This window comes from Athene noctua, chromosome 1 (assembly GCF_965140245.1).
Source record: "Athene noctua chromosome 1, bAthNoc1.hap1.1, whole genome shotgun sequence".
NCBI classification, from domain to species: Eukaryota; Metazoa; Chordata; class Aves; order Strigiformes; family Strigidae; genus Athene; species Athene noctua.
Genome location: NC_134037.1, coordinates 125369321 through 125386935, shown reverse-complemented (window position 1 = coordinate 125386935; position 17615 = coordinate 125369321). Strand labels below are relative to the sequence as shown.

At 43.8% G+C, this 17615-nt stretch overlaps 1 protein-coding gene across 2 annotated transcripts in view; it reads right to left on the bottom strand.

Annotated features, from left to right (window-relative positions):
- The window catches only part of PCSK2 (proprotein convertase subtilisin/kexin type 2), a 106635-nt gene extending 90788 nt beyond the window's left edge, over window positions 1-15847 (bottom strand). For both annotated transcript variants that reach the window (XM_074918735.1, XM_074918818.1), the window contains exon 1: window positions 15386-15847. In XM_074918735.1, coding sequence (XP_074774836.1) covers window positions 15386-15580 — 195 coding nt within the window. In that variant the 5' untranslated portion in view covers window positions 15581-15847. The remainder of the gene's footprint in view (window positions 1-15385) is intronic.
- Window positions 15848-17615: the final 1768 nt, after the last annotated feature.

The following is a 17615-nucleotide window of genomic DNA, read 5'->3' as shown; positions in this document are numbered from 1 at the left end:
ATGCAAGGGTTCAAAAAAACTCTGGTGCTAAAGAAACCCTTTGTCTGGAAAAAACATGATACCCACCCCTCTTTTTTTTAAAAAAAAAAAAAAAAAAAAAACAGTTATTTTTTTAAAAATTGTTTTTGTAGAAAGTATAACACAAAACATCTTTCCCCCAGAGAGCCCAAGCACAGCTCCTGACTTTAAAAGGGGCCATAAATCTGCACAGGTGAGCTCTTTCATCCCATTACTGCTCAATAATTACACCAACAGAAAATACGACCTAAACCTGGCATGAGTAAATGTATTTGGAGCTTTCACAGGCCCCACAGGCCTCACTCCTTCAGTTGCCATTACAGTTGAAGCACAACAAAGTGCCTCCCAGCAGAAATTAGAAACCTTTTAGAAACCTTTTCATCCCAGTTTCACCAAATGCACTGAGGATGCTTATAAATATTCAATATGAATTTTTAAGCTCTTTTTCTCTCATTTTCCTTCACTCCAATTAGCATCAGAAATCGTTTTACTTTTAAATACACAGATGGGAGCCGAGTCTGAAGTCAAAGGCACTCACTCACTATAGCGATGAGGGCCATGTAAGAGTAGAGCCAGCTAGAAACACAGGCAGCCCCAGGCATCGAAATAACACAGAACAAAACACGAACAAGAAAGAATTAATTCAAACGTTGGTGGAGAAATGTGAAATAGCACAGAGAACTGAAGCTGTGCCAGAGCTTACCCAACATGAAATCCAATCCACTGTGTCCCCATGTCCCCAGGCAAGGATTTCACGCTTTCTCATTAGCGTGCTATAATTACTCTGAAGGCTCAGCATAAGGACCCACACGAGCTCCAAACAGCCCTGAAGACTGGCACAGACAGGTCCAGGTCTGAGTATTGTGACTCAGTCTTCCTGGCCCATTTCTCTTTGCACCTGTATCTGATTTAGAAGCCTCCACCAAAGCATAATCTGCTTATTTTGGCAAATCTGGCAGGTGGAGGTGTCAGACATCACTTCAACACTCCCAAAATGTAAATTTCATATTAAAAGATCATCAGAAGATGACCCTTATGAAATCAACTGATTAACAGGCAGTACAACATTTCTCCTAGAAAGCAATTCAGAAATGCCTGACTTAGATACTTACATACATTTTCAGCTCCATTTCATATACATATCTAACAGTCTCTGAAGGGAATCGTCAACAGGTGGTAGTATAAGAAAAGATTGTGACTACTTTGCTGAGAGATCCAGAAGTCAATGGAAATATTGTAACATGCATGGTAACGAGGCCACCTGTTACTGAGAATACTGCTTATCCCATAAGAACATGGCAACCCTGCTTAAAAAGTTCTATTAAGTCTCTCTCAAGCCAGCAGAAGTAGTTTCCAGAGGTTTCTGAAAGGTTCCCTCAACCCCACAGTGAAATGTCTTTTCCTCTAGAAACAGCGTAATGTCAAATGTGATATCCAAAGATTTTCAGAATATATGCTTTTGGATTTTATTTTATCCAGAAGGATAAAACAAAGCCTTTTGTCTAGTCCCTCTTCTGTGCAGCAACCACAAGGTTAAACAGGCTGGACATGAGAGGTTTAGTAAATACAAGGAAGTAAATGGAAGAAATGGAGCCAGTTGTGGACTGCTATTACGCTTACATGTCCTGTCTGTCCCTGTGGAATTCACCATACAATCCATGGTAAAAAGAGATGCACTTTCACATCATGATTTCAGAGCATAAAACATCTGACCTGTTTTAGGTGGCTATGTTAAAATGAGCAGAACTGAGCCCCAGGAGCACCTCCTTCACTCCAGAGACTGTAAAAGAAGCACAGCTGTCTACATTCAGGTAGACGAATTCTGATGTTAAATGTCTAGTTCTTTTTCTCATCAGTTTTGTTCTTACGTTATCACACACAGTGGTGCCAAGCGCGTACAAAACACTGTTCATTGGTTTGGTTTCAAGTCTGCAATATTTGGAATTTGATTTGCAATTGAATGAATCATACAGGTTCAACGTTTTACTGTATTTATATCGCTGTTAACTTTGTCACTGAAGAGCTTCATCCTGCAAGCACAAAACAGTCATATAAGTCATCAGCGACAAGATTGTGGATTTGTTTTATCAGTGAATTGGAGAAGCCATTTAAGGCTTTTAAAAGAGTTATTCTAGTTTACATGAACAGATCTGTGCATTTTAGAGTTTTATCCATTACACCCCAGTAACCATAAAACCCATTATCGATTCTACCACATGCACTGCTGAAAGCAGGATACTTTCCAGATTTGGAGGAGAATGTTCTTGCTTATACACTAGCACTCACCGGACTGTCTGGATTAATCCAGATCATCATTACCTGTAGGCGATGTAGCCTGTAGGCTGACAGCCTGAAGTGAAGGCTTAGCAATCCTCATTTATGTCCTTTTACACAGATGTGGAGGATCCTGCAAGAAAAGCACCTCATCCCAGCCCTGGGCACCAGGAGGAATCCTGGAGCTCAGCAGCCAGAAAAATCACCATGAGCATCTAAAGTTGTGTATTCATTTTTAGCAGCAACAAATGGCCACTGGGAAAATGAGACAGCCCCCTCCAGTCATTCAGCTACATGGGTCTGTAACAACCACATTCACAAGAGAGAAACATATACATCATTTAGAATAATAAAGTAAATACAATTCCAGCAGAAATTGAATCAACTAAATTTTCTGAAAACAGGTACTAGGGGCACAATTTTTTTTTTTCCACAATTTGGGACAATTTTGCCCATCCTGTTAAAAAAAAAAAGCCAAAAGTAAACCCAAAAGCTGCCTGCCCCCCCTTTCCCCCCCCCCCAAAAAAAAAAACAACCAAAAAAACCAAACACCAAAACAGAAAAAGACAAACAGAAATTAGACTTCAGACACTCTTTAGGAGCACTTGTCCCTCAACCTAACTTGCTCATGTTAGTAGTGACTTCATGTAACTGCTCCAGAGCTGTGCAGTGGAAATGACAACACAGCCAGAAAACCAGTCAATACTTGGCCTGGGCCTGTAAATGCTTTAAAAATACAAGGTAAAAAAGGATGGTACCCCGAAGGCAGTTTTGCCAGTTCTACATTTGATTATCAAAGGTAAACAAAAACTTCTGTTACAAGTGCCTGTCTCCTGCTGGAGCAATGGTGCTCCTCTGGGTATCCCGTCACTCCTTCAAGGCTCTTCTGTGTTTTCAAAGTATCTCCCAAGATGATAATACTCTGCAAAAGTTTTAGCACCTCAAATAACCTTATCACCAAGATCATTCTCTCCAGGACCATTTAATTTGCTCCTTCCCTCTCTTGCTGTAGGGCAGAGCCAGGACTAAAACTCACAGGACATGAGTTTCAGCTGTGTCCTAAATATTCTTTTGTAGCTTAGCACTGGCCAAGGGTCTGAGAGTCTGTTCTTCAGAGACGCTGGGCAACCCCAGTGACTCCTAATATTAGGAGAATCACAGGCAGTTATAGCTGTAATATTCTTGTTTCAGTTGCCTTGCATGTAAAATGTCTAATAAGTAATTGTTTACTTATTTATTGATAGGATTCATTTAATTAATGTCCGCACAGCACTCCAGACTGTGCTATAAAACTATAAAAGGCCAAGTGCCATTGTAAACATATATTAATGTTAATATTAATCTTAATCTACACAAACAATATCTATGTATGCAATCGGGTACTTCTTTGGTAAATATTTTAATATGTTTAAATAATACGTGATGGAAATCTCCTCTTCATATCAGTACATCCATCTTAAGGAAAACTTGTATTGTAAGAAATAGCTTGCTTTAGTTAGAGTCTGTAAATTCAAGTGACCGTGGTATATTTCTAACTGAGCTGGATCAATACTGCTGATAGCAATTAGCGCTGCTAACAAAGCCCGCTTTGCCTCACTCCTGATCGACAACCCATCTCTCCTTTTAAGTATGTAACCAAACAGGTTGACTACTGTTGTCACACAGGAACCTGGTGTCACATCAGCTCTAAAAACACTGAGATAAAAGCCATGAGATAGTTTGCTATTTTTAACACAGCATTAAGATGTAGTGTGCCCCAGTCACAAATTACTGGTACTTATATCTCAAGGATGGAGAGGGGGCAAGACATGGCTACTCACTGACATTTCAGCGGAGCACTTCAACATTATTTTTAAAGTTGTCTGTGTGGCAAAGTGTGTAGGACAAACACGTGTGTAAGTGCTCAGCTAATGTAGAGCCTAAAAGCAACGTCATGAACTCAAGCTCTAATGAAGTAGCGCTACAAAAGCAGCTCAGACCAAAATTAGTTGGTTACTGACAAGAGCTACTCAAGAAAGCACAGAAAATGTGAACTGCACCAACGCAAAGATGATACCAACCAACGCTTAAGGAAGATTTGTAGTTCTCTTTCTATTCAAAACCTTTATTCTCTCCTTTTTTCTCCATGTCTGTTTAATGCTAGGCTGCCAAGCAATAGCTGATTGACAGAAAGTGCTTCACAGAGAGGTTTCTGTTGTTAGATCATGCTGAACAAGTCTTCCAGTTCCCAGATAAGCAGTCAATTCTTGGAGAAAAATGTGTGCTTTATGGGAGAGAATCTGATGGGTAACAATTAGAAACAAAATTGTGACATAAAAGTACAGGGGGACACACTGTTGCTTCTTTTCTTTTTAAAAAAATTAGATATAAAAATATTAGATAGTAGGCTTGAGAAGAACAGGGAAAGGAAGCTTAAAGAAAAACATTTTCAGTGGAGCCAAGGAAAAGAGAAATTTGGGGACACTGCTGTTTTCCTTATTTTTGTAAAGTACCTTGACTCTGCTAAGAGAAAGTCACAGACATTAATCCACATTATTACAAAACCAGGTCAGAGGTAAATTCTGCCATTACTTATGCCCTCGTGAACTGGAGAGAGTTCCTCTCAGCTCCAGTACACAACAGTACGACCGTCACTTCACAACAGAGACTAACTGCTCTGAGTGGGTTCAAAAGCTCTGTATTAGATGGAAGAAGAAAAAGGATGACCCAAATCTGCCTCTATGCTAGCAATAATGATGAGAAAGGAAAGAAAATAGCACCACCGCCTTTTCCCTTTCCTCCCAGGACCCACCTCATTGACCTTTCAGGCAGCTATGAAATAAGTCTTTAGTGTTTGTTACTACCAATTAATAAGTGACAGAAGTTTATTGCTGGCAGAAACTGTGGTCAATCCAGCATGTGCTGATATGTTATCTTGCTTTTATTACATCAGTCAAGCAAGCTAAATGTAGGTTTTTAATTAATCACTCAGCATGTTTCAGCCTTTAGAGCCTGGAATACTAGTTTCCCTACCAACATACAATATACTTAACACGAACAAAATACGTTCAGTTAGAAGGAAAAAAAGGTTTCTACAGAATGAAATTGAGTGGCTTAATCCCCATCAGAAGGAAGAGGGAAAAAAAAAAATCCACTTGCTGTTCTGTCTGGGTTTTATTCTGAACTCTATCTAAATCGTAGGAGGAATGGAATGGTTTTACAGTTAAGAGAAGAAAAGTACATTTGCCTATTAAGTTTGGAGGGTTAATTGGTGATGCAAAAATTAAAAGACAGAAATGCTGTGAAGACCAAACTTCGGATGTCCTGACCCACCTGTCATTCCACTAATGTTATCAACCAATTTTGCCAAACATGCAAATGTGTTCCAGTTCTGACTTTTGATACTTCACTCAAATTCAGAATTGACAGTTCACTTTAGAAGTTACTCTGAAACAGTTGTAAAGCGCTAAATTCAGTTGAAACACAGTTCTAAAATTAACTGACACAGGGAAGCATAAGGTCCCTGTGGGACCCACAAGAATCCACTAGTCATGGTTACAGATAATTCACCATATCTTGGCTGCAGCTAAAAGCCTTAAACAGAAGCTTCTGCTGCACTTGGTGTTGTGTAAAGACAGTGCTCACCCATAGCACAGATTTCAGAATCACTCCTTCATTTCACTTGTGTTTCATAAAGAACGAGTAGGCAGAAAGGAGGATCCTCTGCCATCAGGAGAGGAGAGGCCATATCCCACCTCTTTTACTACCCACACAAGGAAGAGATTCACCTGTTTGGCTGTAGTTTGATATCCAACAACCGTCTAATAACAGTGTCAGTTTCTCTACTTAATTAGACATTTGTTGGGTTTCAGGTTTTCACTGTTTGGTTCTACACTCTAGGAGAAAGCAGGTCTGACATATTACCATTTTACTCATCAGGTAAGCAAATAATCTAGTTCAGTCATGAGTATCTGGGACACACTTGCTGACTGGTTTGATGTAAACACTGAGGTCACTCTTTCCATTTGCTTTCTGTGGACAAAGAAGTTAAGAATGTAACATTTACACAGAAGTTTTGTTTGAGAAGGTAGGTAATAACATGACAAAGAACATTACGTCCCAGTTCACTCCTTGAGTGAGTAAACCAGAGCCATCCCTACTTAATTTATTTGTTTATAATCCCAGTGTATAAATGGTAAAACTGGGCGAGCTCGTAATTTCCTTTTTTAGGTCCAATCTCCCACTACTTGCTGAACACAGCCAGCATTCAGCTGAGTTAAGACTTTTGAGCTACTGTCATATATCCATGACCAAACTGGATTTCATGACGGCTGATAAACCATGTGGGGTGGTCACGCAGAATTTCACACACCACCAAATTCAGCTCTCTCTGGGACAGCACTCTCTGTCTAAAAGCACAGCCCAGGACTGCTGAGCTGAAATTAAATCTCCATTTCAGTAGTATAGGGTTGGGTTTTTCAATGAACTTATGAGAGTTAAATGTAGGACTTGCCTTGATTTATAACAAAAGCAACACATCGGACTGCTTCGGGTTACTTAGAGAAATCCTGTCTTTGACAAGGGCAGTTCGGCTTCCTCCCAGCAGAGGCCAGTGATCGATGGAAGCTCGGGGCTGCTCACTGCAATATTTACAGCCACCACACAGCCAGCATCCTGTAAAGACCTGACCCATTTAATTATTTGAGAAAGTTGAAAGAAAGAAAAAAAAAAAAAAAAAAAGAAGAACAACACCAACAGGGTTTCTGATAACTAAAATAGCATTACAGGACAAATGCAAATTTGAGATCCATTAACTACAGCACTGAGTTTGTTACTACAGCTCTCAGAGAAACCAGCCACCCGTGCTACGGATTGGAACCGCACAGGAGGGTTTCCCAGATACAGTAGTTTAATAAAAGCTGGCAGAATTTATCATTCATTTTAGCATTTTGGCTGGATATCCAGCTCACAGAATTTTCCATAAGCACAGACATTTCTCAGGACTTACTAATTGAAACTGCCTACCAAATAAATTCTACATATGTTTCAGCAACTACTTTGTAAGTACTTTATCACAAGCATTTGAAAATTGAGTTGCATAGATTAATTTTAATTGGAATAATTCCATAGACGGATGAGGGAAAGGGTCACATGCAAACTTCTCCTTAGCTACACTATAAAGTATTAGCAGTCCAACCATTCCAGGAAGTCTGATGCTTCCTTTTTTTTTTTCTCCTTCCCTTTCCTTTTTGTTGTTGGCTTGGTTGATTTGGGTTTTTTTTAAATCAGTGTGGTCCTACTGGTAAAAGCTCTAGTTCAAACGAATTTTCTGCTAACGTTGTTCTGATGTGGAATGAGTTAAAGATGTTAGCACTCCTACAATCATAGTAACAGCACTGCCATTACGCTTGGTTTTCTATTTTAACTACATCAGCACAGAGCAGTGAAAGTTTTCTAAGAGTGGGTAGGGTGTTACATCTTGTCACCTGTCACATTTTGTGAGAAAGATAGAAGGCTATCTCCCACCTTCACACAAAGGTTGGTTCTTCTAAAAGATAACAAATGCAAGCACCCCACAACACACCTCAGTGCTTTTCTGAAGGAGCCAAGCCTAGCAGCACAGTCAGTCTCTGGGACCATCTGCCTGCTAATCAACAAATGCCAAGGATGCCACAGGTTCTCAAATGGAAGAACTTCAAGCTGGGAAGGAAGTGACAATTTATTTTGGTCTAGAGTTTTAATCTGGATTTGAACTCCCAAGCTAGAAACAAAATGCTCTACCTCATTCACAGTAACCTAACCCATCTTGGTCTGGTTGTGGGCACAGCAATAGGATCTGTCCATCTGGCCTGATACCAAAAATCAAGTCTTCAAGACAGGGTACTGTTATAAAAACAGTTATCCTTTTGCTGCACCACTCTGCAACCTAAGGTCTGGGGACAAATTCAACTTTGGTGCAGGTAATAGCAATAGATACCCATATTGGCTCTCAGACTGTTCTCAACACATGGAAAACCTACTCAGAGGAATGAGAGCTTCAAATAGGGACCCAGAGCCACAGCATATGGGATCCCAGAGTTCAAACACAGACAGGCAATGAATATATCCATATGTTGCAGAGTCCAGAAATAGCCTGAAAGTCATCTACAAGAAAACTATATGGACAGAAGGAAGGAGATCCCAGACTGACAGCAGAATGGCGATACCAGACTAATGATCTTTGTTTATCTAGTGCTGATAGTAAAATAACACCTCTGACTATAAAATCCACAGCACAGGTCCGAAATAGCTAAGGAACTGGCAGACTTGAAGTGAAGGAAACAAAGCCAGAGATCTGTTTCCTATATATTAATCCTGTCTCTCCCAATACAAATCCTGAATGGCAGTTGCATGGCACAGAAATCTCCACACGCCAGCACGATTCTTTTACACAGAGGTGTACAAAGGAGAGAAATAACCCGGAGAGCTGAAGTTACTCCATGCAATATTGGAGGGACCAATGGGATTTCACAAAATTAGGAAAAGGAGCATCACCAGGGTTAGGTGCACAGTATAGGGCAACAGGCTGCTTCCCGTCACAAAATGTCAACAAAGAACCTGTGGCTGCTCTGCTGGTGATTCCCCCACCTCATAGGTACCCTCCGGAGCAGGAGGTCTAGAAAACAAAGTCACGGGGCAACTGGCCGCTTCTGGTTTCCATGCTGGCACATTGTCCTGAAATTCCCTGGTCTGGGAGGCCGGCTCCGCTCTGGTGACACGCAGGCAGCCTCTGGCAGAGGAGCCAGGGTGAGCTGCTCCTGCTCCACCAGCTTTTACAAGGTGGGGAAAGGAGCAGGTGGCACCCCCCTAGCATCCATGCTTTGAGCACTGATGCTCCTCAGCTGCTTAAACCCTTCAGACCTGGAACAGAAAGCTGTACCTGGTGCTTTCATATCACAGCACAACAAGCTTTCATCAGGTGGGCATTCGGGGCTTGACTGCAGGAGATAGGCTAGTACACAGCACATCCAGCTCTGGTGTGCTGGGATCACAGCATCCTGCAAATGCTGTTCACTTCTTCATATGTCTTCTCTATTTTTCTCCTTGACACTGACAAAACTAAATATAATGTAAATAAAAACAAATAAGTGCACATCCCCAGTTGGGCTGCAGCATCAAAAAAAAAAAGTGAAAAACTAATTACTTGTAGCGCATTTCCTGGGTCTCTATCACACGTTCAGTTTGGCCAACAAGTTCAAGCAATATGGAATAAACAAAATTATAAATGCAGGCAGCTTTACAAATAGCCAGACTTTCCTGTCTTTGTTTTTACTGAGCTGTGGCTTAGCAAACAAAACAAAACTTTTCTGTAAAGGTAAGGTTTAATGTGTGTGTTTTGCCAAGAAACAGAACTACATCATGTATTCAAAACAGTAATAGAGCAATTACAGCAGGTATCTATAGTAGAGGAGTCTGACCTTCTTGTTTTACACTCAGATAATAAATGCTATGAAAATCTGACAAGGTAATTATTTTATACCTCAAACAGAACACTCACTGCCAACAAGCACTCAGTTTGAGTCTCTGGTAGAGAAGGAGCTCTGCAGAAACTGGGTGAGGGGTGTACTTGAGCCTATGGTTTACATTTTTGTTCTTGTTGATAGTTTACAGCTTTCACGTGCATAAGCGAGTATATTTAAGTAACAGCAGATTTTTTTTGTTCTGAGTTAGCCAGTTACAGTGTTTGCTCCTGGGGCTATTTCTGCATCCAAGGCAGAAGGCAGAATAAAATAAAATAAAATAAAATAAAATAAAATAAAATAAAATAAAATAAAATAAAATAAAATAAAATAAAATAACAAACAAACAAGCATAATTTTGAAAGAAATACAGTATTTCCACATAAGGCGAACTCACTCCTAGCACAGCAAAACTCTTATTTAATTTGACCAACATTTCTCTCAAGTGTAAATAGGAGCAAATGGGACTTCCTAGTCTGTGCCCAGTGATACACCTGGACTCTACCTGTGAGGAGCTGGCAAGGGGCCCTCCAGGTGCAAATGGCTGCACTCTCTGTATCTCCCCAATTGCTTTTTTCCACAGCTTTTCTGGAAACGGGAGCTCTCCATCACCACCCAGCTGTACATCAAACTTTTCCTGCTAGTTAATTGCTTCTTCCCCCTAATTTAAACACATCAGCTCAGACTATCTCTTGAAAACTGAAGCATAAACTATTATGGTGAGATGACCTACTGAAATCTCAGTAGTTACACAATTATCATTTGCATAGAAGCTACTTTTTCTTATCTCAGTAATACAAAATTGTAACAGTGAAATCTAGGAAATTAAAGCCTTTGGTTTCCTAAAAAAATTTACACGGTACCTTCCATTTCTAAGAGGCTTTTCTGTTTCCATAATAAAGGATTACTTTCACAAACAAACATCCTTTCCTCTAAGCCAGCATAAAACACAAAGCTAATTAATTATTAAGCACATGTTGGTGCACAGAAACACTGCAGTCTGAGGCCTGATCTCAAGTCCTTGGACTCCAGTGGGCCCATGCATCAAGAGCCAGGCTCTCTGCCTTCTATTTGCATGGGACTCTCCATTGCTTCAGCATCTTTCCACACTGGAGCATGTCTGCACCCTCTGTGCTGCCTTCCACTAGCCAGAACTAGCACTTTTGTGAGCACTTTGGTTAGCAGCACATGTGAAGGCAACACAAACATGTTTATCTGCAAAGCATGGACCACCACACATGTGCATTAATTGGCTGGTTAATATATATGCACACAGTGTCAGCCAGGAGCCTAGTTAAGAATTCAGCCTTCTTTCTTCTTTACTCCATGCATAGGTATTAGGGCAAAAGGAACAAGAAACATATGGATGTATATAAACACACATCTCTATAAACAGAGATCCAGGCCCACATCCACAATCAGCATTTTTTACACACACAGAATCCCATCTGTCCACCACAGTACATTCTGGGCATGCATAAGCATATCCTGGCACCTTAAATACCAAGCTAGGCAAACACCTCTTCTCCAGATTTAGAGGCTGATCTACGCAGGAAGGGATTTTCAGGGCTTTAGTGTGTAGAGCCCAGGATGAAATTTTCAGGATCACTGAAGGAGATCCAGGCAAAGAGCTCCCATAGCTGCAAACTCGTTATTCTGCCTCCTGGTCTGCCCTCCCACCACACCAACTCCCAACTTGCTGGCTCCCAGCCTAGATGCAGAAGTGGGCTGCTGCTGCAGGAAATCTGGCTTCTTTATCTGTTAAATTTTGCTTTCGATAAGTCCATATTTATGCAATGTAAAAAAACCACCAATCTCCCTGTGTTACATCCAGAAATTCCTGGCCAACTCCAAAAGCTTGGTCCTCAACCGGCAGCCTCCTAAGCAAAAATGAGAAGCAGAAAAGTCACAGCTGTCAGAGATACCTTGGGTTTTGCAAGATTTAGAGGGAGAGGTGATCAGGTGACACATCAATGGAAAAACAGACCAGCTTTGGGGAATATAAAATTCTTCATGTTTTGTAAATGCATGTTCGGGCCCTGTTTTAAAATCTGAGGCCACTGAATGCTAATTGTTTAAAACTCTTCACCTCAATGCTACCAGAAGTGGAATATTTAGCTACAGTGGAATTTTGTAGATTGTCTGTGTCTCAGTCTTGATGAAATGGAAAGAGCTGTCTAAACCCTGATCAAGAGACCTTTCCAAATACTTCTTCCAGTTCTCCTTGTTAGAAATTAATAATTGCAAAGCAAGGTCAGAAAGTAGCTTTTTCAGCCTGCATTAAGAAATGTATTCTGGTGGCAACCATGCCAGGAGGCAAATAAAGCGAAGAGGGAAAAAAGAAGTTGCTCCTTTTGCAGTTCTCATAATTTAACATGTAGCTATTAGGGTCACTCCTGAACACTTGAAGATGGTAAGGCCATTTTAAGAAAAGAACATGCTTTGGCACAGTATCTGTTTCACCAAGATTATAGAGAATAATTTTGGCAGGTACAGATAGAATGAAAAATTGCTAATGTTAAAAAAAATAAATAAATCAAAGAGCACAGAGTTACAAAGAGATCCATATTCAGGCTTAATGCAGGGAAGGTTAAAGACAAATTGGACAGTGATTTTGAAACTGTGCCTCATGTTAAGATCCTAGATCTAAACACAAGCATATGTTTACCTAAGTATCAGGCCCTTTATAATCAATTCATCAAGCACTAAATTTAAAATACACATTTTAGCCCACCTGAAGTCTTGTAGTGGTTTCAGAATGACAGTAGGAAGCATGGCCAAAGAATTAATTAGAAAGTGCATCGAATATTAATCTTCAAGGAAATGCTTTCTATTTCTGCAGAAACCTGCTGTTACGCAAATGTAATACGCACTTTCTCAGAGATTGTTTGTTATGAGAAAAAAAACATGTGCACTAAAAATGTGTAATTCAAAAATAAGCTTCCATAAAGTCGCGTTAAAAGAGGTCTGCGATACATAGCATGCATAAAAAAAATCCCTCTCGCTTACGTCTTAAATTCACACCGAGAAAAAAAGCTGAATCTGCCCTTGTACTCCTGCTGGGAAAGTCCCTGCATGAAAATAAAGGTGATTCTTTTCAGACTACAGCTCTTCCCCAACACGGGTAAAGGTAACTGGATTTGGTTTAAATAAATAATTCATTATATTACCCAAACAGTATGTGTGGCTGAAGTATGCAAAGATCACTTCTCCTTGTGGTATAATTCGGGTTTTTTCTGGTATTTTGTGAATGTCATTAGACAGCATATCTACACATGGTACTTCCCCTGAGAGTTTACCACTGACAGCTCTGTTTCCATACACACACATGGCCACGTTCAACTTTCTGCACTGTCGTTATCGCCATGAAAGCTGAGTCTGCAGGCTGTAAGCAGAGATGCTAGACAAGCCTGATGATAGCAAAACAGATTAGGAGACTCTTCAGCAATACTGAAGAGACACTGGAGTAGATGGCACAAGCTTTTATTAACAGCCAGCTACCGCCACCCAAGCCCCGTTACAGATTTCTCTTGCAATACGAGATTGCCATCAGCCTCTCATGGGTCATCCTCCAACACAGGCAGCTAAAAAACAAACCCTATGAACTTTTCCTATTCCCTAAAATTACTGCCTTGCAGATAGTAGGGTGCTATTTCTTCTTGAACTGGTGGAGGAGGGGTGGGAGACTTTTGAGTTTTTCCGGGACTGGGCTGATGTAACCTAGAAACCCTCTGGGACAGCCTGTGCTGGGTACACGAGCCACAGCCACCACCTGTCCCCCATTCTGAGAGCACACGCACATCACACCACAGCTCTGCAAGTCTTCGATTCTAGAGACACCCATGTCCACGGGAAACAGCCCCCCTGCGACACGTACTGGAAAGCAGGTACTCTCACACACCCAAGGGATTTCCCTCCAGCTCTCTGCCGAGATGAGCTAGAAGATTGATTTCCATGAAGAATCTGTATGTCTCTTAATGTGCCCAAGGCACCCTGGGGAGAGGCTTGGTGGAGGAGAGAGGATTGTAACAGTGCAGAAGCTGCATTTCTTCATCCTGCAAAATCCCCTCTCCCCCTGTCTCTTCCCCACGTGGGTCACAGGATCACTTGAAAGCATCTAGCAAAAGTAGTAAGAAATTCAGCTATGCAGAAGAGTATCCTTCCCTCTTCGAAAGGCCTTATCAGGCAGATATCCCAGGGATAGGAGGAAGGGAGCGCAACAAGAAGGGAATAAAAAGGGAAAATGTTGACCAAAGAATCGTATCTAAGTTTCACATAACAAGACCTAACCCCCACAATGGATCCTTTCCCAAGGGCATCCGCAGCCCAGCTCTGTCACTATCAGGACAAGGCTGTGAGCCCAAAACAAAAGCATCTTATCAGCAGCAGGAGTTGGCTGTGGTCAAAGCAACAATGATCTTGTCCTCATTTCTCTAACGAGCTCCCACTGGAGTTGAGACAAGGCAGCCCGAGGGAGGGAGTCTCACTTCATATGCTTTTTTAATTTCTTTATTTACTTTAATCAAGGTCTTAAGCCATTTCACTCGTTCAAGGTCAGGGTGCCACTCATTCATTCCTTGGAATTAGGATCAGGCTCACATTGCATAACTATCGGGGAAAGAAAAAAAAACAAACAAGCAGCAGCAATACTCGCAGCTCACTCTCCCTCCTCCAAGCCAAGCACTGCCTGGGCATTAAGTCTGCCAGGAATTGTATTGACCAGGTCACTCTATTAGCCCCTCCCTGTCTTCACCCCAGATCTGACTGTACTCTAAAATACTTAGAGGTCTAATTATTACTTGAAAGGGAGAAATTACTAGTGGAGCTGGGCTCCCCAGGAGCCGCGAAGAGACGCCCTGTCACTGTGGCTACCTCGGATTTCCTGGGACCTCAGGAGAGAAAACAACCTCCAGTGGCACTTGAAGTTTCCCAACTTCCATTCATTAGTAATAAGCAGTGATTGCCTATCAAGCTTAATATTAAGCAGCTTCTCCAGCCTGGAAGCATCCTCTTTCTCTCTGAGAATAACAGGGCTATGAAGAAGCCACCAGCCTCACAAACTCGAGTGTCAAACCCCCTATGAAACCTCCCCCCCCCCCCCCCCCCCCCGAAATCGTGTGCGAGCTTCTCCATGGAGATGCGGCTTTAATTATTTTCGAAGTGCTCGGAGCAGCTCCAGGCACAGGCGGGCGCAGGGAGCCCTGGGCGGCCCCGGCCCCTCCCGCGCCCAGCCCCAGCCCCCGGCCACGCAGGATGGGAGCTCCACGGGGGGATGTTAAGATAGTAAAGCGAAAAGCACCGAGCTACCATGTGGGAAAGTCCTCTGCTTTCCAGCCTAAGAAAAATCACCCTTCGGGGCCGCCGCTTGGGGAGGCACTTGCAAGAGCTCTCGGCACCGCTACCCCTAAAACACCCTCGGGAATTAAGGGGGGGGTCGAGGCGGGGACAGCGGGGCGAGCCCCGCTCCGTCCCTTCTCCTCAGGTCAGCGGCGGGCAGGGCGGCGGGGACACCCCCCCACACCCCGCGGAGGACGCCGCATGCCCTCAGCCCAACGTGAAGGGCACCGCACCCCCCACACCCCACACCCCCCCCCCGAGCCTGCGCGGGGGCTTACCTTCCGCACCCCGCCGAAGCCGTGCTCCGCCGCCACCCGCTCGGCCTCCGCCTGCCCCCCGCCGCCGTGCAGCTCCACCAAGAAATGGTTGGTGTAGACGGCTCCCCGGGCCGGGGCGCCGAGGAAGAGCAGCAGGAGGAGGAAGAGGAGGAGGAGGAGGAGGGCGCCCCGCAGAAGCGGCGGCCCCGCCGGCATGGCCCCGCTGCGCGCCCGCGGAGGCAGCCCGCCGCGCCGCGGGGAGGGCGCCGGGCGGGCGAGATGGGGAAGCGCCCAAAAGATGGGAGGGGAGGAAAAAAAAAATAAAAACGAAAGCAACGAAGGGAGGAGGGGAGCGGGGTAGCGGGGACTGGCCGGGCTGCAGGGACCTGCTCCGGGGCGCGTGTCTGTGTGTGCGTGAGAGGTGCGTGTGGCTGCGCGCTGCCAGCCCTGCCCGCTGCCTGCCCGGCCCCTCCTCGGCTCCAGTTCAGCGGCGGCCGGAGGGAAAGCACCAGCCCGGAGGGGGGGGTAGGAGGGGGAGATTGCCGCGCTGCCAATCATGGGCGAGGAGGATCGCCCTTGCCCCCCCCCCGCACGCATCTCATACACACACACACCCCTAGCCCTCGCAACACCCCTAACGCCTCCCCTTCACCCCACCCTACCCACCTCTCACACACTTTTCGCAATCCCCCCCCCTCCCCGCAGAGCCCCCCACCCATCCAAATTACACCTCTACACCACCACCAGCCCCAGTTCAGTACCCACAGCAGCCCCCATACCCCAGCCCAGCCCTGGACCTGCCCCCCAGTCGCTCCAGCTCTTCTTCCCGGGGGGTTGAGTGAAGCCAGACCCCCCAGAACAGGAGCCGAGAAACAAGCGGCTGTAGGATCGGGGAGGCTACAGGCTTCGGCAAAACCCACAGGGCCGGGGCCAGCACCCACTTTCTCTTTTGAGCCCAGCAAACACAGAGGGTCAGGGAACACCGCCCCGCACCAGCTTGCACCCCAAACCAGCCGCTCACTCTCTGGGCAATCAGCAACATGTTACCATCCCACTTTTTGGGGAAGCCGAGGGCCGGGGAGTGGATCAGGCAGCCCTAGGACAAAGCCAGGGCCCCCCACCTCGGCTCAGACCACCAGTCCATACAGGCAAGTGGCTCAGCTTTGTGGGGACAGGCAGGGGTCTGGGCTCCCCACACTACCCCTGAAGATGAATTTCTGTGGAAATCACTGGCAGGAAAACACCAGGGCATTCCCTGTGATGAGACAGCCAAGGATGGGGAGAGCTCTGGGCACTGGTGGGATTTCAGAGGTGGCAACACCTAAGAGGATGGTTCTGTAAAAAATAGTCTGCCATCCCCAAACCTCCAAGTAGAAATGAACAGTACAGAATATGCAAGCCTATGTCAAGATATAGTTTAGCTTGTTCCCACAGCTATGTTTGTTAATATGTCATGTGAAAGGTTAATCCTTTGATGGATCCCTGAATGGTCCCTTGGGAAAGACTCAGGGCACAGAAAGCATGGAAAGCTATAACTGCCTTTAAAACAAACAAAATAATAGATTTACTGTAATCCATTCTACAAATGGTCAGATGTATACAGAAGTCAATCTGGGAAAACAAAGGAAAACAGCAAAGATCACAAGTGAGACTCTTCTTCCATTATCCTAAAATGCTTTAGAAAATGACGGAAGAGCTCACCACATGATTGTGAATCTAAATGAGCATTGGTTTGTCATGACAAATCATTGATTTCTTTTCTCTGGATAAAAGAAAATCCCTATTCAAACAGAAGGGAAATGGTAACTTGGAGCCTGATCCAAAGCCCATTTAAATCAACAGAAGTGCTGTAAATGAATGACTGATGTTGAAAAAAAATCAAACACGAGGGAAAGGTAAAATGTTAGAAATGGCACAGTAGACAAGGAAAACATCTTTGCAGCCTCATTAAGAGACTATGTCAATAGACTTCAGCTTTTAGATGCCTGTTCTAAGCATAAACAGTTGTTATAAAGAATTTTATGTTATTTCTTTAAGCCAAGTTGTTTGTTTTCATCCTCTCCCTTACATCATCTTCCCCAGTATTAAAGGAGATCCTGCTGCATGACTGTTTTCAGGTGACTCGGGGCCTGTGAGACTCTCGGGTCAGTAATACCTGCTGGCAACAGCTCCACAGCCGGTAGAGGCACTACTGTTTCCATCCACAATTGTTCCTAGGCATCAGAAACCAAAGGAAGATAAAAAAGCAGCA